The sequence below is a fragment of the Polypterus senegalus genome, chromosome 15 (genome assembly GCF_016835505.1).
Source record: "Polypterus senegalus isolate Bchr_013 chromosome 15, ASM1683550v1, whole genome shotgun sequence".
NCBI lineage: Eukaryota > Metazoa > Chordata > Cladistia > Polypteriformes > Polypteridae > Polypterus > Polypterus senegalus.
Window position 1 is genome coordinate 88,783,728 of NC_053168.1, and position 23,816 is coordinate 88,807,543.

At 38.7% G+C, this 23,816-nt stretch overlaps 1 protein-coding gene across 1 annotated transcript in view; it reads left to right on the forward strand.

Moving 5' to 3' along the window:
- The window catches only part of tmem64 (transmembrane protein 64), a 58,561-nt gene that overhangs the window by 23,284 nt on the left and 11,461 nt on the right, over nucleotides 1-23,816 (forward strand). The window contains exon 2 of the mRNA XM_039737636.1: nucleotides 13,297-13,452. Within this exon, the coding sequence (XP_039593570.1) occupies nucleotides 13,297-13,452 (156 nt within the window). The remainder of the gene's footprint in view (nucleotides 1-13,296; nucleotides 13,453-23,816) is intronic.

Genomic DNA, 23,816 nt, shown 5'->3' on the forward strand with positions numbered 1-23,816 from the left:
TTAACAATTTCTAGTGCTGAGAGGATAAAAATTTTGATTTTGTGTATACGTGTAAATTTCAACTACATGTTTTATTAGAGGACATAATTTAAACTATATTATTGAGCTCTTTATCATTTAATTCATGGAAAGCAAACGTGTATTTTGTTGGTATCTTTTAAAATCACTACAAATCCATTTTGATACCTTTGGCTTCCACACATTTCGGATATAGTAAAACTTCTTGACATTTTCTTCATAACAAAGTTAATAAAGAGAACCTTATGTCTACATTGCAAGTATTACAATTTGGTCAGTCCTTTGACATAGTGCCTGCAAGATATTTGTTAACACTTAAAATCAATGTATAGCAAAAGGTGGAACAGAATTATTTGAAGAGGAATGAAAAAATGTCTTATGAAAATTAATGTTGATGTGCTAAATGACATTAAATTCTTAAGTTTCTAAAATACACAGCAGGTATACATCATCAGTGTGGCTTGACACTGACCTCGGATGTGGGCTGAGTCTCAAAGTGAGGTGTGTAGCTTACCCGAATCATTACATATTTTTCACTTATTTTGCATTTTATAGAAACCAAGATTACTGTTTAAATCTCAAGTGTCCATACTGTCAAAATTCTGTGTTCCCCCATTATCTATTGCATATACAGTGCAATTATTCTCAGTTTTCATTAATAATTATTGGTTTTGAAAGATTATTTTCAGAAGCTGCCTTTACTTTCACAATTGATGTAAAGAAATTTTGTTAGACTGTGGAAAAGAGGGAGATGATTAAAAATGGATTTTTGTTTTCAATGTGTAACTTACACTTTTTGCTAAGTATAATTTACAAGTAATTTTAAAGGTACTTTGAAATTTGGAAAACAATTAATGTGGTTAAAAAAACCTGAATTGAATGGGTCACCATAAACAGAAAAAATAGTCACAAGCCACATTTCTGTTTCTTGGTGAAGTGATTATTAAACTTGCTTTAAATGTAACTAACTTTAAAATGTTTTGTACAAAATTTGAGCTAATACTCATTTCAATACTGTTAGTTTATCTTAAACAAAGCTCCTTTTAATTTATATGCTGCATCTTAACATTTTAATTTAATAATCTGTCATCTTCTTGATCCAGTTCATTGTCATGGGGCACTGAATCCTTTCCTTGCAATACTGGGCACTAGGCAGAAATCCCTGGAGTGGATAACCATTCATCCCAAAGCCTATTTTAGCACATAGCCACAGTCACATTTTCATGCAGCAATTTCCAGTTAATCTAACATAAATCCATGTTTGCGTATGTTAATGGAATACCTACTTGCGCATCAGCTGAATTTTTTAACTGCACATAGACAAGGATTGTGTATATAATTTCAACCCATGATGTGCATCTGTAAAGCTGCTGCATTAACCACCATACTGACCTGTAGCATTTTAGATATGCTTATAATATAAGAAAAGCTGAAATCCAGAGGTCAGGTTTTTGTGTGCACTTTGTAAACAGCTAAAAGACACATGTTATCTGTGATCTCCATTCTAAAACAAATGTGGTTCTCAGAATGTGACCCTTTTAAGGATGCTTTTAGTTAAATTTAAATAGCTATTTAGTTTTGTAACTTGTGTATAAGAGAAATGTAATAGAAGATATATGAAAGCAATATTAAAGTACTGAAATAAAATTATTTATTTTAAACTTTAAGACATTACAGCTAGTTCTCGTGACCTCATTCAGATACGTACTGCAGGAATTGGAATTTGTGGACGCCGCTGTACCTGAGGTGGAGGCATTGCCACTGCCTGAGCTGCTTGTCGGTGAACATTTGGAATTCGGCCATCCCCATGTGCACAAAAGCGCATATTATGTCTTTGTTCAGCATGAACAGAAGGCCCATCACCCTGTGCGAGTGGATGGTCAAATAAAACAAATGGTCTTCTACCAATATCTCCCATGTCTTTCAGCTTTATAGTAAATCTTTTCAGGTAAAGAAAAATGTTGATGTTTTTCAGCAGTATTCTCAGTGATCTTTGTCAAGTAGATAGGTTGGCTGTTTTGCTTCCTAGACTTACAAGCCTTCCAAAGGACAAAAGTCAAATAAGTCAAATTACAAGGGACATGCGTGTTTGTAACAACCATGCTGTTGTGAGCTAAAAAGAGCAAACCACCTTGAAGCGGTGGTGGGGGTGGGAGAGGTAAGAAGAAGAAGCAATATAAAATATCAATTTAATTCATAAAAAAAAAAACTTGTGATCAGTTTAGAATCTATATATTTTTTAACGTCTCACAATTCCACTTTGATCTTTTTTATGTTTTTGTGAATGTATGAAAAGATGGGCTGTTCTTCACATCCTGTGAATATTAATACCCAAGTTGGAGAAGATAAATACATATAGATCTTACTGATCTGTCAGTCAAAGTGACTTCCTGCCTTTTCAAACAATCTTTTTTTTCCTCAACATAATTATTGTTATGCATTCTGGTACATTAAGTGATATAGTATGTGATGAAATTAAAACATTTGGTCCAGATGACCTTGCATAGTCAAAGCAGCCCATTGAAATTGACCAAAATATAATCTGAGTTATTGGCTTAGCTACATTTAGGCCTCAGAAACACATATCTGTAACCAACAGACACTGTTGACTTTTTTCCTTATTCAGATAACTATTGTAAAAAGGCTCTATATAGGCACCAAACCTGACACGGAGGCACACGGAAATGAAAACTATTTATTTTTCTTCAGCTGGAGGGCACATCTGCCCCGTGTCCCCCAGCCACAGCACAGTCCCAAAATACCAATAAAGGACCAACACAACACACTCTTCTTTTTCACCACCACTCCTCCATCAAGCTTCGTCGTCCTCCTCCCGACTCTAGCCATTGAGTAATGGTTGCTGGGCCCTTTTATAGTTCACAAAGAAGTGCTTCAGGTGGTAGATGGCTGAGTTCCGGCTGCACTTCTGGGTGGGGTAGAGTACGCTGCCCATATGGGCTCAGGAGTTCCAGCTGCAGCACCCCCTGGCAGCGCCTGCGGGACCCAACAGGGCTGCACCCAACTCCAGTTCCCATGGGGCCCTGTGGGAAAACGAGGCACCACTCCAACCCAGGGGGGCGGCCATCTAGCGCCCGGGGAAGGTATTGCACAGTCCATGGCTGCTCCCCCTGAACGTAACGAAGGGGCGTCCTGGCCGGTCATAGACCCTGCCCGTCCAATATACTATATAGGCTTTCTGAAAAAGCATTAAACAGAAAAGTCACTGTATCATGGTTTGAACAGCAGATCTCTAAAATCCCAAAAAAATTCTGGATTTAATTTTCAAATCATCCTAATGGTATGTGGAAATGTGCAGATAATTTAAAAATAGTTTTCATTTATACATTGTCCCTTCTTTCTCAAAATACTGACCTTACTTTTCTTATGCAAATCTTACATGTTTATTTTCCATCCTAAACATAGGCTGAATTTGCCATGTGTCAGTAATGGTAATCATTGAGTTTTCATTCAGTATGTTATCAAAAATTTTGAGCTTTTTTCAATATCAAATGATGATGTTCTAGCTCATGTTGCTGAACAGAGAATGTGATTGTCCATGGCCAAAAGAGTACTTGGTACTTGAGAATACCGCTGTTGCATCCCTACAGAAGATGGCAAACTCAAAGTTAGACGGGTGTCTGGTGAATACGGTCAATTGACTGTCCAAATATTCACCACTGAAGCAGCAGCTGGGATCCTGCCCTCTCACACTTACCCTCCTGATAGTTCAGATGCTTCCCTCATATTAGACCAGTGTCCTACTGGAGGCTCTGCTGGGTGTATGTGTGATGACAAATGTTGGATTGGAGTGATTTATTGACCACCTACGGACAATATTTCTTGGGCCTCATTACTGTGTCATTGCATTGCTTAGTGCACCTACAAAGGTCAGTGGGAGGCAGTACCATCATGATCTTAAAGACGAAGATGCCCTACACTCTGCACTTCGATTGAAATAGAAATGAAAAGTGTCAAATTTCTGCTGCTGAAATATCAAAATGTTAACATTTCGTTTTAACTAGTATTGTATTTAATGGTAAATCAAACAGCTGTTGTTCATGTGTGCGTTAATGTGCCTTTGAAGATTTTATTTTATTATTTTTTTTTTTAAGCATTAATTCTATACCCAGGTTAGTGATGAAGTACTTGATGATTATTACTGAATATAACCCATGTTTAAGGTGGAAAATAAAAATAAGATATAATGTGTTTTTGAGAAAGAATGGATCATATTACAGGAAGAAAAGGTTTTTTAAGTGTTTGGACATTTTATAGTTTAGCTGGTCTGAACATTATACCCAAAATGATTTTTTTCAAATTTGAGAGGTCTGCTGGTTAAGCCCTGATGCAGTGTCTTGTTTGTTTGTAACCTTGAAAAGCCCTGTTTAAGTATCTGGACATGGAAAAAAATTTAGCAGGCTTTATCATTTAGAAGTATGATTTCTGAAAGCCAAAACATGGCAAACCTGAAGACGCAATTTTTTTTTCTTACTAAGTGGTGTCATCAGGACCAAACATTTTGATTTCATTATGAACTACAGTAATCCCTCCTCGATCGCAGGGGTTGCGTTCCAGAACCCCCTGTGATAGGTGAAAATCCGCGAAGTAGAAACCATATGTTTGTATGGTTATTTTTATATATTTTAAGCCCTTAGAAACTCTCCCACACTGTTTATAAATATTCTCCGCACAGTTATACAGTAAACCCTCGTTTATCGCAGTTAATCCGCCCCCAGACAGATAAATGAATTTCCACAAAGTAGGATTCTTTATTTATAAATCTAATATTTTTGCAGATAGAGCATAGAAAGCCTGTCTACGACCTTCTAAATAAGTTTTTTTTAGCATTATTAGAGCCCTCTAGACATGAAATAACACCCTTTAGTCAAAAGTTTAAACTGTGCTCCATGACAAGACAGAGATGACAGTTCTTTCTCACAATTAAAAGAATGCAAACATATCTTCCTCTTCAAAGGAGTGCGGGCGTCAGGATCAGAGAATGTCAGAGACAGAGAAGAGTAAACAAGCAAAAATCAATAGGGCTGTTGGGCTTTTAAGTATGGGAAGCACCGCGATAAAGCGGCCGCAATGAAGGGATCAATGTGAAGGTAGTCTTTCAGCATTTTTTAGAGGAGCGTCTGTATCTTCTAAGCAAACAGCCACTGTGCAAACAGCCCCTCTGCTCACACCCCCTCCGTCAGGAGCAGAGAATGTCCGAGAGAGTGAGAGAGACAGAGAAAAGCAAACAATCAAAAATCAATACGGGCTGTTAGAGCTTTGAAGTGTGCGAAGCACCGCAGGAAGCATATCGTATATCATTGAGGAGTTTTATTTAATACGTAATACGTGCTCTGATTGGGTAGCTTCTCAGCCATCTGCCAATAGCGTCCCTTGTATGAAATCAACTGGGCAAACAAACTGAGGAAGCATTTACCATAAATTAAAAGACCCATTGTCCACAGAAATCCACGAACCAGTGAAAAATCGGTGATATATATTTAGATATGCTTACATTTAAAATCTGCGATGGAGTGAAGCCGTGAAAGTCGAAGCGCGATATAGCAAGGGATCACTGTATACATATAAAGGTACCAGTATACAAAATCTGAGCCTGCTAGGTGGTTTACAGATATGGTCTTGTGAAATTGATGAAAAATTAAGCTTTCTTGTGAAGGGGACAAGATTTAAAAAAAAAAAAAAAAAGAGTGCTGCAGTTAGGCACTTTTGAGGATATTTTGGAGTCCATCGTTAATTTTTATTTACATTGACAATGTGCACAGACAATTGGTGATGGACGATATCACTGACCATCGGCTCAGCCCTAATTCATACACACTCAACATGAGTCAATTTAAAGTTGCCAGTAAACCAATAAATCATGTATCTGGGTTGTCGACAGAATGTAAAAATACATCCGACCTACGACTTACGAATGTAGCTGCCGCTGCGACGTATGCGCCTCAGTAACTGCCGCTCCGTCATCTTTGGCCTGGGGATGCTGTAAGCGGAGGCTGGAGGGGGGCGATTTCGATGCTTGCGCAGTATAGTGTCCCTCGGGCGGCTCCCAGCGGCAAGCGGTTTTACTGCCTGCACACCACACACAGCTACCCTGTTCATTCTTGGTGGGTGGCTGTTAATGCTGCAAGTGGTGACCTGGTTGTAAATGAACTGAGGCCATTGAGGGTGAACGGGGTGGCAGGGGATAGCATTGTAGTGTGCCTCAGTTGACTGCCTGTTGAATGGGCGGCGGCCGCACCTTGTTTATTCTCGGTGGGCGGACACTGAAGGCAACATACTGTAGTGGAGGTGGCTGTGACGTGGGCTGGTGATGAACCGCCCCTCGCCACCCCCATTCATTCTCAATAGCAAGCCTGCTTGTACTGTTACGTACATAGCAGGAAGTTGTCTTGTCAGTACATCAGATGTGCTGACAAGGGGTGCCTTCCTGCTGTGATAGCGTGTTCAGTGCTGTGCAGAAGAGCTCATCTTAACCTTTTGTTTTCACCCTTCAACAATGCCTCTGAAACACAAATCTGATGCAAGTGCTGGTGATACAATAAAGAAGAGAAAAAACATCACCATTGAAAATAAAAGTAGAAATAATAAAAAGGTCAGAGAGAGGTGAAACTCCATCATTCATTGGCAGAGCACTTGTTTACAGTTGGTCAACAATAGCATTTATTAAAATAATGTACCTGTTCCAACTTGCATACAAATTCAACTTAAGTACAAGCCTACAGTCCCTATCTCATACGTAACCCGGGGACTGCCTGTATATACGATCTATAAAATAGCAGTGTTGATCAGTGTGTGCTACTGTGCCACCTAAGCTAAGAATATTTTAACTTTATTTAAAAAAATATGTCCAATTTCTTAAATTAACAGCATGCACACTTACAGCCTTCTGTTGAATAGTCAGCTTTTTTAAAGATGCAGAAAATTATACTCGTGACAGGAAAAATAGTTGCTTTAAGTATGGTGACAAAAATATTTTTTCAGCACATTACATTCCTTTTTTTTTTTTTTTTTTTGTTAAATGTAAGTGAAAAAATCTTCATGAAAAATTTAAAGACTGATTTACTTAAGTAGCAGAAATAAATTATTTGAAGGACTACTGGAAATTTAATAAACTACTGTAACCATCATATAATTTGTGACATTTGATACAAATGCCTGAAATATAAAAGTGCTTTTGAATCTATGGATTTTACCCAACTCCTTGTGTTAAATTTAAGAGTGGATTCCCTGCAATTGAAAAAATGAATTTCAAGCCCTGATTAGAGAAATAAATGATCTTTGTAAATGTAAAATTAAAAAATGAAAAGAGGGAAAGCCGAAAGCCGCTTAACTAGAATAAAATGAAGAGGAAGCAAGCTCCATAAGTGACACTTGACTCTGTAAGCCATTATATTAAAAACAACTTTGTGGCTGCATTATATACAGATTACAATAATTTATTATGTATCTGACTTGCAAGTCTGCACAAGGTTGCGGTTTGCATTGGTTTTAATGGCAAGTACTATTTTGCACTGATTATTCTCATTTTTATTTTTGTCAATGCTCTTGTTATTAGTAGTATTTTCTCAAAGATGTTTGTTTTTGGTATTTACAAAGATAAATAATCAAATAATAAGTATATCTTCCAAAAATGCATGTTATATTATCCCTAGGTTTTAACTGATAACCACACTTATTTTACAAATGATTAATCATGAAAGTAAAACCTGAAACCAGCACAGTCTTATGGTAATGCCTTCAGTAGATGAGTCAGTTGGCCCAGCTCCATATTTGTTTGTCCAAGTGAAAAAGAAAATGAAGGTAGGCCCATTGTTCAGCCATTGGTCTGATGAGTTTGCTTTCCGTTTAGTTTTGCCAGCTGTGTTTGTGACTTTGGTTTGGATTTGTATCATTGTGAGGATGATATGAATAGAATTTTGTTGCATGGTCACCAAGCATATAATAATAATAAGTTATATTTATTGAGCGCCTTTCACAAACCCAAGGTTGCTTTACACACAAAGTAAAAAAAAAAAAAAAATTACACAGATGTCAAAAGTTCGTAGAAGAGGAAAGTTTTCAGTTGAGATTTAAAAGTGCAGAAAGAGGAGCAAGTTTGAGAAAGTTATTTTCCATCCATAGCGTAAGATCAGTGATGCAGTCAGTGATTGTGCTGGGAGGTGAATCTTGTGTAGGTGAATTTTGCCTATTAGAGAGATATGATGTGAGCCATTGAAGGGCTAATCCAGAGATGCCTGCAGCAGAGAGACGCGACAGGAGGATTTCATGATTAACAGTGTCAAATGCTGCAAGTCAAGAAGGAGGAGAATATTAAGTGAACCATAGTCTGCAGACCGGAGAAGATCATTAACTACACGGAGAAGAACTGTCTTAGTGCTGTGCTTTGTACGAATTTATTGTCTAGAAGAAAAGCATGGAGTTGTGTGGCAACCATGTGTTCCATCTCCTTAGCCAAAAAAGGGAGAATAGAGATAGGCCTGTAACTGGAGAGAAAGGAAGGACCCAGGTCAGTTATTTTAAGGATTGGTGTAACTGCAGCAGTTTTGAGGGCAGTAGGGACAGAACCTGAAATGAAACATGCATTTACCAATGAGGCAACAGGAATACTAATTATGGATGAGCAGGTCTTAAGCAGAGAAGTGGGGGCAGAGACAAGCGGACAAGAGAAGGAATTAGACGTAGTAATAAGTTCAGAGATGGCAAGAGAGTCAACGGGCGAGAAACAAGTGAGTCTTGATGATGGATATAGCAGATCAGAATGAGTGAGTGATTGAGGTGTGGAGGTGAAACTGTGATAGATTTGATCAATTTTGGTATTAAAGAAATGTAAGAAAGCCTGACACTCTTTAGCTGTATTGGGGCATGCTAGAGGAGGGGGTTGGAGGAGTTTAACAACAGTCCTAAAAAGAGTTCTAGGCCTAGACTTAGCACCATTTATGAGAGAGGAATAATAGTTGGAGCGAGCAGTGTTAAGGGCATCCCTATATTTAAGTATGCGCTCAGTGTAAAGCTGTGAATGAACTAAGAGGCCCATTTTCTTTTAAAGCCGCTCAAGACGCGGGCTAGTGGCTTTCATAGCTCTGAGCTCATTGGTGTACCAGGGACAAGAGCGGGTGGCTGGAACCTGCCTAGTCCTTAAGGGAGCAAAGTTACCTAACAGTTGGGAAACACAGATGTTATAAAGGGAAACCATGTTTTCAGGAGAGGAAATACTATGCAATTCAGAAAGAGATGAAGACAGAAGGGAAGCAGCAAACAAATCGCATTAACAGACCTAATGTTGCGATAGGAGACAGACTTTTTCTTGACAGATGTAGTGGTAATAATGCTAAAGTTACATTTGATAAGCTTACGATCAGAAATACCAGAGAGTGAACCTGAGACAGAGACATTATTCAAACCATTTGAACAAAGCAAATCAAGAATATGACCCTTAGTATGAGTGGGGAAATCCACATGCTATGTCAAGTCAAAGTTGAGATGAATTCAGCTGTAAGATAGCAGTTGATATCAACATGAATATTAAAATCACCAAGTAAAATCACAGCAGGGCAAAGACAAAGTTAACCACAGATATGGGAGGGCGATAAACTAATAGCAGCAGCACAGGAGGGGATGAAACCAGTTTAAAAGCAATATATTCAAAAGATGTGACTTCAAAAAAAGGTAAATTCCTTCATTGTCATGTTAGATCTATAAACCACAGATAGGCCACCTCCTTTTCATCTTAACCTGGGTTTAGATATGTGGCTATAGCCTGGGGGAGACGGCAAGATTAAATGTAAATAGTCACCAGGTTGTTGCCAATTTTCTGTAAGAAGAAACATGTCCACTTGCTTCTGGGAGATGAGGTCATTAATCAGCGAGGTTTTGTTAGTGATGGAGCAAGCGTTCAAAGGGGCGAGCCTAAAGTTCACTTCTTGAAAAAGACAAAGATGGCCCATGTTTAATCCTCAGACAACCCTAGCATTATGCCAGTGAACACAGTGAGATGTAAATATAGTTGGAATCGACGCGTCCGAGCCATAGATCTGTGAGGGGCCTCATTTTAGACCGGTGAATATAACGAGGGCGCAGAGTAATTCCAAGCAACTGGCAAAAACTATGTCAGGGAGACCAATCGTGGATGACAGTCAAAATTTTTAAGTTCATATGCAGAATATACGAGCTGCATTGCCAAAAATATAGAAATGACAACACACAGCGCAACTCCAAACCAGGGACAGAACAGTCTAAGAATATCCAGACACCAGTGGACATCGCTAAGAGCGAACAGAATGCCACACAACACCATGCTAACTCCAGCTACACACTTTAGCCAACCCAAATCTCACTGCATAACCAGCTAGAAAAGGAAAAGCACAGTGGGCAGGCTGTACATTCTCAGTTCAGACTGGAGACTGCAAACGTAGCAAGAGTAGATTCATACTTGCTGCGAAGGCAGTAACAGGAGAGAAGGAAGAGAGCTTGCGCAGGACTGAAGCAGAGTGATCTAGGCAATTGCCAGTGGTATTCGTAAGTAAAATTCTAAAAGAGCAGTCAAATAAGAAGGCAAAGGTGGAAAGGTTAGACGGGACAAAACAAAACAAATACAATAACACTGGTGAGAAGCGGCAGCCAAACGCGCACAGCGTACTCTCAACTGGAAGTGATGTGTATGATGTGAGGTATCTATAGAGGTATAGATACAAAATTTAATTGATTATGACTCCATTAGAAAATGATCACTTAAACTTGTGATTTTTTTTAAATGTTCACAATGTTTTGAACCAGGGCTTTGGAGTCGGTTGATAAATTCTTCGACTCCAACTCTGACTCCTTTGTTTCTGCTACTTCTGACTCCGACTCCTTTGTATTTAATATGCTAATGTATTTTCCATATTGATTGAAGGAAGGAAACATGCACATCATTTAACCACAGAACTACTGGCTAGAAAGCTGACTCTCTAGACAAAAGACAAAAAAATGATAATAATAAGGTTTTATTTATTGTTTTTATCAAGTGGCTATAAAGTAGTAGCATGCATAAAAATCAGGAACAGGAACTTTGCCATTTCAAAAAATATAAACCACATTCTTTGGTGGTTTTAAAACAAAAACAAAGCTTAACTACATGAACAAAAAACAAAAGCTGGAAAACCTAAAACAGTTTATATATTAAACTTGAAATATAGTTGTAGAGTAGAATAGCTGTTAAATGCAATCCAAAATTAACTCAATGCCGTGTTCTAAGAAACAGATTTGCTTCTGCCAGATCCTCTTTAATAGAAGCTGTTAAATCTGACTTGATTATTTTTAGAGATGAAAATATTCTTTCAACACTGACTCGGCTGGGTGGCATTGCTGTTACAGTTCTAGCCACATCACTAATAATCTTTGGATCAACAAGGATGGCTTCTTCTACAGTCAGTTTCGATGAGCGATCATACTTTTCAGCTTCTTTTAATTCTTTAAAAAACTCCTGCTGGAATCTCTTTATTTGGACATTTACTGGTCGTTTATCTTTCACGCATAGGCGACGTCGCTTTGCTTTTTAAACTTCCATTTTGTCCAAGAAGGAATCAAAGTCTAATTCTTCAGTTGAAGAGGATGATCCTGAGTTACCAGTGTTTATAGCTAAATCCAGTGATGGTGTTTCAGGTAATAGTTATCCATTCATGTGAACTGCTACATCATAGAGTATCTTTTTTCCATTAGCAATCTGGTCACTGCTCATCAAAATTCAGCTCATTTGATCAACATAAATAGCAGCTAACAACATTTGATTATCCAGTAAGAGAGACTCTCTTTTCTTCATTGAAGATATGATGCCATCAGCTGTTAACCCTCCACTTTTGTTCAGGCAATATATCAAGCTCTTCCATTCCAAGAAAAATTTACCGGGTGTTACATTTTCATATTGCAACCTCTTGGTGACAGTAAAGGGGTAAGAAAGTAGAATTTCCAGTTCTTTTATGTGTGCCCACTGGCTTTCAGCTAATAAAATATTTTCATTGTCCAGTTCTTCAAGAAAGTCTTTTAGTTAAAGCAAATGCTTTACCATCAAATAAGTGTTTCTCCAGCGTGTTATTTGATCCAAAATGGCTCCTTTTCCTGCACATCTTTTCAAAATGGCATCTGTTTTAGGGGCCCTGGCTGCAACAGTTACTTGGCAAAATTTGCCAATTACAGTAGCTGCATGACGATGTTTCAATCCATCTCTTATTTCAAGTTGCAGAATATGAACAGCGCAATGCATATGTTGAATAGTAGTAAGCTTAGATGCTTCTTCAGCAACGTTATCCAAAATTTCACTATTCTCTTTGGTTTCACTTTCTCCAAAACTTGCAGAACGGTCTTCCTCTAATATCTGTTTGTCACTTTCTCCATCTACTTTATTCATTTTCTCAATTGTGCTTAACATATTAGAAGCATTATCTGTCACAATACATAGTATCTGTTCCTTTTTAATTTCAAAATCTTCTAGAACAGGTAGTGTGCAAAGTAATGCTAAAGTTCAGCCCTGGGTGGAAGCATATGTGGAGAGTGCAGACAGAACTCCTGAACACACATCAGGCCATAGCACACACTTACCTACAGTACATCATTACACTTGTTTACACTCAAATTAACTTGTTAAACACACTATATCTGAAATAAAATGAAAACACTTTTTGTAATGTACCATAATCCAGATTACAATATGTGAATGTCTGGTTGTTTAATAGCTCAGATGAACTTCACACTAGTAGTAACAGAACTATGCATTGGGCATTATTCTTACATCAGAAAAGTACTTAATTATGACTTGTTTGTGAAATGGGACATTTGAACTTGCTTTACTTTTTTTTTTTTTTTTAACATTACAGTTTTAATTTGTTAGGAGTTGGAGTCGGTACATTTTACGGACTCCAACCCTGACTCCAGGTACCCAAAATTGTCTCCTCAATTCCGACTCCACAGCCATGTTTTGAACTGTATTCAGGTGTCTTATCTTACTTTGTTGGGCATATGGTTAAAACAAAAACATAAAAGCAAAAAATAAACCTTCGAGAGTTCATCAAATACTGTATATGTATTTACTTAATATCATTTGTTGCTTTTCCTTTTTCTGAAACGACACAAAGTCGGCTTTTTTGTCTTTAAAAACTTTTTCCACATTGATAGTACAGAGAAACAAATGAACACAGATTTTATGCATGTTATGGACTTTACTGTTAAATGTTGCTTTATACTTACAGAGTCATGTTTTCAAGGTTTTTTTACACTCTATTTTCACAGATCACAGATGTGTCTTTGCCTAACTACCTTATGGCTTCATCCGTTGGACTTCTTCCAACTCAACTGTTAAATTCCTATCTTGGGACTACTTTGAGAACAATGGAGGATGTAATTGCAGAGCAAAGCATCAGTGGTTATTTCATTTTTAGTTTCCAGGTATGTTGACAAAATAAATTTCTTTATATTTATAATTTTCTAAATGGCTAATTTCAAAAGGAGGGAAATGCTTAAGGTAGCTAGTTTAACTTGTATCCTTTACTGTGCCTATATTGCAAATTATAACCAAGGAGAGAGTTTTTTTTTATTTTTATTTTTTTATTTTATTTTAATCATTCCATACAAATAGATCAATTTTTACAAAAATTAGGATTGAAAATTAATCGAACCCCACCCCTGAGAAAGAGAGCATGGCCAACGGAGTAATACTTAAAGCTTGTAAAAATACCTATATCGATGAGTTTAATAGTAATAATAATTAATTAATGGAGAAGAAAAAGAAATGCAGAGAGAATTACTCCTTCTTATTTTAAAATGTTATTGATTAGATCTTGCCAGGTTTTGAAAAAGTTCTGTACAGGTCCTCTTAACTAAGAATTCGATTTTTTCCACTTTCAAATAGTATAAAACATTGGTTTCCCACTGACTTAAAAGAGGAGAGTTAGGATGCTTTCAATTTAGCTAAATATTTAGCAAAAAAATTAGCAAAATTTAGAAAAATAAGTCTGCTTGCCAAAAGTGTAGTGAATGCAGTCACAGTTTGTTTGTCCTTCTCCATTTTAAACCCATCTGGAAGAACACCAAACACAGCTGTTAATGGGTTAGCAGGGATTGTGACACAGTACATTTTTATTCAAATTAATTCTGAGATCAGAGATCTTTTGAAATTCTGTAAGTGTTGTTAAGACTGCAGGCACAGAATTTTGTGGTCCTGATATGTACAGTACCATATCATCTTCATATAGAGAAATGTTCTGTTCTAGTCCTTCTCTGATTCTTCATTATGTAAAGCACTTTGAGCTACATTTTTTGTATGAAAATGTGCTATATAAATAAATGTTGTTGTTGATAATCCCCTTTATCTGAGCAGCATTTTGACAGTGAACCGCCAGTGGTTCAATTGCGATTGCAAATAGTAGTGGTGATAAGGGGCCTCCTTGTCTGGTCCCACGTTCTAGTTTAAAGTAGTCTGAACAAATGTTGTTAATACAAACTGAAGCTTCTGGATTGGTTTACAGTAATTTGATCCATGCACAAATGTTCGGGCCAAACCCAAATTTCTCCAGTGTAGTAAAAAGGTATTTCCATTCAATCATGTCAAATGCTTTTTCTGCATTCAATGATAATATTATTTCTGGGGAGTTTGATTTAGTTGGTGAGTATATTACATTAACTGTTTTAGGGCGGATGTCGACTTTTGTCGACAGGAGGGGTTGAGGGCGCATGTCGACTAAAGTCGACATCCAGGGATAGAGGGCGATAATCAGCTGTTAATGGCGACAGATTTCACTGTCACGTCACAGGCATTCCCTCTGTGCTTGGAGGAATGCTAGACTCGTTGACTCGGCAACTAATCCTAGCGTAATACGTGAGTTGCGAAATGTAAACAATGGCAAGATGGCATCGACATGTGACAAGGGAGCGAAGTGAGTGCAGAAAAGAAAACACTCGGCATGTTTTGCGTATTATCGCGGAGTCGGACTCTGATTTTTCAGAATCGGATTTTATTGACAGTGATCAGGAGATCGAGCAAGAGAGTGAGAAGCCGGCATCAGCTGATCAAACACCAGCTGATGCCGTGCCAGCGGATCTGCTGCCAGTTGAGCGCCTTCGTGCAGCCGATGCATCTACGGCAAGGTTTGCGTGGGATAAATACACAGACATTGATCCGTTGAGAGCCGATCTGGCTGGTGGACTTCACAAGACGGCATGGCTTGCTGTTGAACACGACAGATCACCAGCTGCTGTACTTCAGGCTGCTCTCTCCTGATGCTGCTTTTCAGCTACCATCAGATGAGATAAACAGGTAGGCAGAGAAATTTTTTGAATCGCGGGCTGCGTTTGCATCGCATTCTCGTTTTTCAAAGTGTAAACCCACAACAAAAGGCGAGATGAAGCATGCTGTGGTATTACAAATAGGGATAGGACAGAACTGGTGATATAACTTCAGGGAGCATTGGTCCAAATGTGCTTTGTCCCCTGGTGGCTTTGGACAGGTTATGCACCATGGTGATAGGTATGTGCTGCTGCAAAATTTTATTCACTTGTGTAATAAACAGAAGCAAATCCCATGGGGTGAGCCAGGCTATAATGCCATGCATAAAGTTCATAAAGTCTCAGATGATGAAAAGAGGTGACAATATGGTTTTCATGCGGGCAGAAAACTTGGTGGCAGTGGAATGGCACAATGGCAAAAGGGTGACTTGTCTCTATACAGTACACACTAACAATATATGTGAGAAAGTGCAGCAACAGACAATTGAAAACATAGGCACCAAAGCAACACATATTGTAAGCAGTGCAATGTGGCAATGACTGAAATTGGCTGCTTTGAGCGAGATCAAACTTTGCAGGACTTTGCTGTGTAAAATGTATGTGAAATCATAGAGTATGCAGGCTCATACAACATGCAAGACAGTAACATTTGTCAAAAGTAAATATTTTTTGTTGATTTGATATGTTAAACAGTTGCTATGTATTCTTTTTTAAAAAATGTTAGTTTTTGGAAAAATATTCAGCCCTGGGAGATAAGAAACAAACAAAAAAAAATTTGCCCTAAAAGAGTTAAACAGGCGTTGAAGGTTTGAAGATAAGTGTCAACCCTTGAAAAATCCAGTTTGATCTTGTGATATTACCGAAGGAATCACTTTCTCCATCCTTCTAGCTATAATTTTTGAGAACATCTTAACATCGTTATTCAGAAGTGAAATTGGTCTGTATGATGCACATTGTAATAAGTCCTTATTTTGTTTAGGAAAGACTGTGATTAATGCTTGGCGAAAAGTTTGAGGTAGAACGTGATTGTCTCTAGCTTCTGTAAATGTTGCTAATAGGAGGGGAGCTAGCTGAGTGTAGAATTTCTTATAAAATTCTGCAGAGTAGCCATCAGGGCCTGCTGCTTTCCCACCTTGAAGTGACTTTATAGCATCTAGTAATTCTGATAGCGCCATAGGTTCCTCCGCAATAAAAGTATCTATTTGTGGTATCTGTAATATATCCAGAAGTGTATTAGATTGTGTGTTGTCTTCTTTAACCTCAGTAGAGTATAAGGATTTATAATAGTCTCTAAATGTGTTCATTATATTTTTATGGTGAATGATTTCATCTCCATTCATGTTGGTGATTACTGGGATTGCATTGCGAACTTCTTGCTTATGGATTTGTTGAGCTAAAAGCTTATTAACTTTCTCTCCATGTTCATAGTAATGATGTCTGGATTTATAAATTAGTTGTTCAGTGTCCTTAGTTGTCAAGAGGCTGAGTTCTGAATGCAGAGCCTGCCTTTTCCTATGTAGAACCTCGCTTGGAAGCCTAGCATGTTCTTCATCTATTCTAGTAATTTTGTTTTTTAGCAGTGTAAGAATCAGAAAGTTCATTGCACACAGAGCCATCATTGCAAGTTTATTTCAATATAAACCACATTTGGTACATTACTGTTGTTGATATGTGTAATGTTGGCACAGTTGATAACATCGCTTGCATGTTATGCATCTGCTCAATCCGTTACTTCGATGGTATAGCCAGCAAGCAAAATCTGTATGAAATCCTTATTTTTCAGACATGCATGACCATGCACCATGCTAATGAGTTTGAATCAGATGACTCTCTTGATCATCACTTACTTATTGAATGCATTTAATTGCTTCTTCATTACCCATGTCTGATTTTTCAATCTTACATCTCACCCTTCCCTTTCTCTTATATCCTACTTCCTCTTTTTTTTTTTTTTTTTTTTTGCATATTAGGATAAGGTTGAAAATACTAGGGCAGCTGAAAAAATTTTATGTCTGCACTGAATTCATTTATGGGTCTTTGATTTGATGGAATCATGTAAGTTTTGTAAATTTCATTATCTAAGCTTCACTATCAAAAAAGTTAACAGTCTGACAAGTTTTTGTATCTGTGTAAGCTCTAATTTTTTTTATTCTTTGAGCAAGCATGATACCATGGTGGAGCAAAAATAGATAGATAGATAGATAGATAAGAACTTTATTTATCCTGAGGGAAATTGTTTTGTCATATACATGCTCAGTGCAACAAGAGGAATAAAGATAAGGTAATAAAGAGTTAAGAAGATCAGTAGTAATAGTGCAAACAGAATAACTAAATAAACAGAATAACAACATAACTCTCAACAAAATATCAAATAACTATAACTATAACTAATAGTTTGTATTATAACTATATAACTCCTTTTATGCAAAGCAACAAACAACTATAACAAAAAACTATAACAGATATAATAAATTACAGATTATTAGTGCAAGTGGTGCATGTGATGATGGGAAGGATCACCTACAGAATGAGGAAGAATTATACAGTCTTATTGCCACAGGTAGAAAAGATTTCCTGTGGCGTTCGGTTCTACACTTGGAGGCAATGAGTCTTTTGCTATGCGTGCTCCGATGACCCATCAAGGAGGCATGCATGGGGTGAGAGGGGTTGTCCATGATACCGAGAATCTTTTCAGCATTCTCCTCTCAGACACCTCCGCCAGGTTCTCCAGTCTGACACCCAGAACAGAACCAGCCTTTTTAATCAGTTTGTTCAGCCTGTTGACCTCGGCTGTCTTCAGCCCACTGCCCCAACACACAGCTGCAAAAAACACCACACTCTCTACCACAGAGTGATAGAACATAGTCAGCATCTTCCTACAGACATTGAAAGACCTGAGCCTCCTCAATAGGTAAAGTCGGCTCTGCCCTTTCTTGAAAACCGTGTTGGTGTTCTTGGACCAGTCCAGTTTGCAGTCAATGTGTACCCCCAGGTACCTGTACTCCTCAACCACCTCAACATCAGTTCCTCTGATGGTGACAGGGGTGGGAAAAGGAGCCTGTTTTCTAAAGTCCACAACCAGTTCCTTTGTCTTTGTGATGTTTATCTGTAAAAAATTTAGCTCACACCACTCCACAAAGCTGTCCACCACCCTCCTGTATTCATCCTCCTGTCCTTCCCTGATACAGGCCACAATGGCAGAGTCATCAGAGAATTTCTGCAGATGACATGACTGAGACCTGTACCTGAAGTCAGACGTATAGAGGGTGAAGAGGAAGGGTGATAGGACAGTTCCCTGCGGCGCCCCCGTGCTGCTCAGGATGCTATCTGAGCAGCAGCTCTTCAGCCGGACATGCTGTGGTCGATTGGTTAAATAGTCCGTAATCCAGGCTACCAATGGGGCGTCCACCTGCATTTCCGTAAGCTTATTTCCCAGCAGTGAAGGTCTGATTGTGTTAAAAGCACTGGAGAAGTCAAAAAACATGACCCTCACAGTGTTCCTAGCAATGTCCAAATGAGAATAAGCCTGGTTCAGCAGATAGATGATGGCGTCCTCCACACAGATACGGGGCCGATAAGCAAACTGAAGGGGTCCAGCCAAGGTTCTACCAGCAGACGCATATGTTTCAGGAGAAGTCTCTCCAGCACTTTCATAACGTATGAAGTCAGAGCTACTGGCCTGTAGTCGCTGGGGGTCAACAGGTGGTTCTTTTTGGGGACTGGAACTAGACAGGATGTTTTCCAGAGTGACGGGACCCTCTGCAGTTTCAGACTCTTGTTAAAGATCAGATGTAGAACTTCACACAGCTGGTCAGCGCAGCACCTGAGCATCCTGGGACTGATGCCATCAGGACCTGCAGCTTTACTGGGATGAAGTCTACACAGTTCCCTTCTAATGTCATCAGCTGAGAGAGACGGAGAGAGACAAGCTGTGCGGGCAGGAGAGGAGGGAGGAGAATGGAGAAATTGAGAAGAGCTGAGTGTGGGGGGAGGAGACGTAGGGGAGTCAAACCTATTAAAGTGCCGATTTAGATTGTTTGCATATTCCACATCTCCATCCATCCCAACACCTCTCTTTTGTTTCAAGCCAGTAATGGCCCTCATTCCATTCCACACCTCTCTGGGATTGTTTTCTTGGAGTTTGCTTTCCAGCTTCCTCCTGTAGCAGTCTTTCCCCTCTGCAATCTTAGATTTCAGCTCCCTCTGTACCAGTCTCAACTCCTCTTTGTCACCGTTTCTGAAAGCTCTCTTCTTTTTATTGAGTGTGTCTTTGATATCTTTAGTTACCCAGGGTTTATTGTTGGGGAAGCAACAAACAGTTTTTTTGGGGAACAACAGTGTCCACACAGAAGTTAATATATTCTGTGATGCAGTCTGTCAGATTGTCTATATTGTCCCCAGGGGAACTGCAGAGAACATCCCAGTCCGTTGCCTCAAAGCATCCCTGCAAAGTCATTTAATTTAAATCGTTTAATTTAAGTCATTTAAATCATTTAATTTTCAAGTGACTGCATACCCATCTTGTGCTGTTGTGACCACGCTTGCTTGTTTGCTTTAGTTCTCATATTGTAGAGATTACTGAACAAAGTAGTAAATCCTGTCGTGGCTAGAACAGCAAACAAATTTTATTTTGGAGAACATGACAAAAAGTAAAACAAACAGAAATAAGGCTGATAACAATACAGAACTGGGGCCTCATGCATAACGCCGTGCGTAGAATTCGAAAAGCCGAAATGTGCTTACGCACAGAAAAATCTAGATACAGGAATCTGTGCGTACTCCAACTTCCACGTTCTTCCGCTCCATAAATCCTGGTCAGCGTGAAAAGTAGCGCTCGTGCACATGCCTTCTGTCCCGCCCCCAACTCCTCCCAGAATTACGGCTATATGAATATGCAAATCAATATAAATTGCCCTTAAGCTCAGCCTTCTGTGAAAAGACAATGGGAAAAGTAAGGGGGAAAATATAAGAATTTCTGCAAATACCAAGTGGAGGCAAAGGAAAAGCATACTATTTGTTGGTTTAAACAGTGGTATAAACAACAACAGGAAGTTGATCGAGTGACATAGCGTGTCGGAGAAACTCAAAAGCTCATGTTCACAAAGTTGCATAGTGCCAAAATAAAAAAGAAGTCACATATCAAAGTCGCAGTGAAAAGGCGAGTTGTAGCCCACCGTCTGAGCTTATTAGGTACAGACAAAAAAATAGGCACACAGTGTGGAAAAAAGCACGAAATGTCAGCTTTAATCTTGAACTTTCCACTTTAATCATGTAGTTTATTTTGTCATTAAAGTAGAACATCATAAACTTCATCTTAAAATCATTTAATTTACTAGTTTCTCAAATCCCATCGTAATTAAAGTAGCATGTTAAATTCTTTGTTTTGTATTTGATCTTCAATGTGCTCTGTGTGTGAATCACTACATGCTTCCGTTCTTTCTCCGACAGGACACAGAATCCATTACATTCATGATATTACAGCTTTCTGAATAATTAAAATACTGAGATGTATACGTGGTATCATTTTCATGATGATTAGAATGAAAGCATGTTATTAAACATGGAAACACGATGGCGCAGTGATTGGTCATGTCTCACACAAGATGCTGCTGTGCCATGCGCGACCTTCGATGAAATAATTTATTGTAGCAGTACTGTTTCTTTCAAACGTACTAATGTTCAATTCATGTCCTTACTCTTCTTTCTCCAAATACCCAATCGCCACACAATCAGCTCTGTAATAGACGTTAAGCCATCTGTAAGCTTACAACGACGATTCTTCAGAACTTTTAAGGAACATTGAAATATCTTCATAGTACGTGTTTAATTATTCTATCCTTCTATCCTTCCGCTGTCGCACCAGCCTCAGCAAATATACAGTGCAAGGCAGGAACAATACGATAACTTGCTAGCGCTGCGGCACCGTGTCCTCACATGTTTAATTATTACAAATACAGATTATTTAAATGAAGTTAAAGTTTTATCTGTATAATCTAATCAACATATTTTGCTGCATTTCATCTTACAAATGATAACCGTCATCATATGCAAATACGACCTTTATAGAGTGGCACAGGTTGTGCAATATTATAACTGTAGTGCAAGTTTACAGTGGGGTAATTGTACTTATAAGTACAAACAGTTCTACAAGGAGCAATTGGTTGAGTGCATTTATAGTTCTTGGGATGAAACTGTTTCTGAACCGCGAAGTCCGTACAGGAAAGGCTTTGAAATGTTTTGCCGTGGCTAAGGCAGTGTGGGCTTGATGCTGTAATACCGATAATTCTCATTCTGATCAGCTGCTGCTGTGATTCCCCACTCAGATACAGTGATATAAATACTCTGAGTGGTGCAGTGAGAGTAATATGGAAAAAGATGATCCGCTGTGGCAACCCTTAAAGGGAGCAGCTGAAAGAAGAAGAAGATTGTGCAGTGAGAGTAACAACATTAAAGCAGTTATGGTATTTGGAATACTGTGGCTATTCCCTGGACCATTATATTGTTACAAGTTAATTACAATCAGATGCATTGCACTAATCAACAATATGCGGTTAATTTCAGTGTATTTATAAAGCCGTATCAGGAAAATTAAGAGTAACCACAAAGGAACAGTAGCACTGCTTTGATGCTGGGTGCCGCCAGTCTGCAAAACCGAGCGGAGAACTTGCGTATGACAAGGTATGAGGTACCGTGGAAAAGTGCGTGGCTTTACGCCAAGTGTAGGGTTTATACATCGTGATTTGAATGTGATAACGTTCTTAAGCAACATTTCTGTGCATACGGACCTTTTATGCATGAGGCCCCTGGTCTTTAAAAAAAGGAGGTTGTTATTTTGAGAGTGTACCTTCACAACAAGGGTCCTCAGTTATTGGAATTGGCTTTATTTCAGAGTTTCGCACTTTATCAAAGAAATAATACTTTGCAAATTCTGTTGTATTGTGGTGGATTAAGGTGAAATCACTACAAGTCCTTTTAAACACCGGAAATCATTCATGTGTGTTAATATGAATAAGCTACTAAGCATGTAACAGCCAGTGCAGTATTGGCTCAGCTCAAAACATCAGAGGGCAACCATCAAACATCAGCCAATCCATGTATAAATTTCAGCTGGCATCCCATACAATAAAAAGAGCAAACATTGGAGGGACATAACATGCAAACACTTAATGATTCTGACTATACACAAAGAAGGCTTCAGAAAGTTGATTTAAAACTTGGACCCAAGATATGAGACTGCAAGCTGTAAATGCTTTAGAAAAATTCATAAACCAGAACTCTGTACAGAATGATGTGTCAGGATTATTAACGAAATATGTAACACTGTATTGTTTTCCCCAATAACTGACATAATTGTCAAGCTGGACTGCTAGCCATACTGTACATATAGTAAGTTTCACTATTCACTATATTGACTACAACTGAAACCAAAAAACCTCCCTTCATCTATCTATATATATATATATATATATATATATATATATATATATATATATAATTTACTAAGGGCATGCAAGACACTGAGGGCTCGCAAGACAGAGCCCCGCCTGCCAACTGTAACCCTCTACCACGTCATGGGATACGCACGACAGAGCCATGCACACCAACTATAACCGTCCTCCTGAGTCCAGCGTTGCTCTCGAGGCACGCAACAACTCACGAAACACAGCCTCAGCCGCTTTCATCTGTGCAAAAGCCCACATGCACCTCTGAGCCACGTTGACTTTACACCGCATGCAAGACAGCCACAATCGCCAACTCACAGAGCCCCGCCCACGAACTCTCGAACTAAGGGCAAGCAAGACAGAGTGCGCATGCAAGATAGAGAGCCCCGCCCTCCAACTCTAAGACCATGGGATATGCGCGCATTTAGTGTATAAATCGATATAAATAATTGCATGTAAACGATTCGCCAAAATCTGTTGTATGTAAACGATACTGTTTAAAACGTTATTGTTTTTTCATCAGAAAACCCGGTTTCCACGTCTACCTGTATTAGTTTAAAGGGCACTTTTACCACTTGCAATAGGGCGGACGCGGTGACTTATCTTGTCGACTGGGCAACACAGTGAATGCAGCATCTTATCTATATATGTATATGTTTTCTGTAGCCTGCTACAGGAAGGTACTTTCTCGACCATTGCCATTGATTTCGCTCCTTGCTATTTTCGTTATACTGCGACGGTGGTTTCCTAAGCCTTTGTTATACTGAATTCCTTTCTCACCGTTTTCCGTTCCTGTTCTTACACCACCGTATGCTACGGCAGGCTTCGGCTAGTAATTCTTATTTTCCACACTGGGAAAATAATTGCAAGAGAGTTATTTGTGTAACTGCTGACAATAGAACTAAGGTGATCCAGTTGAACAGATGGAGAAGTCTTGGCTGTTTCAGATTCAGGCTACACATTGCTCTTGGTAAATTTCAATGGCTGAAACATAACCCAATATTCCTCACAACAGTGATTTGAATAAAAGCATACAAAATTTTTGTGTGCTAGCCTAACATCCAAATACAACTTGGTTTGAATTGG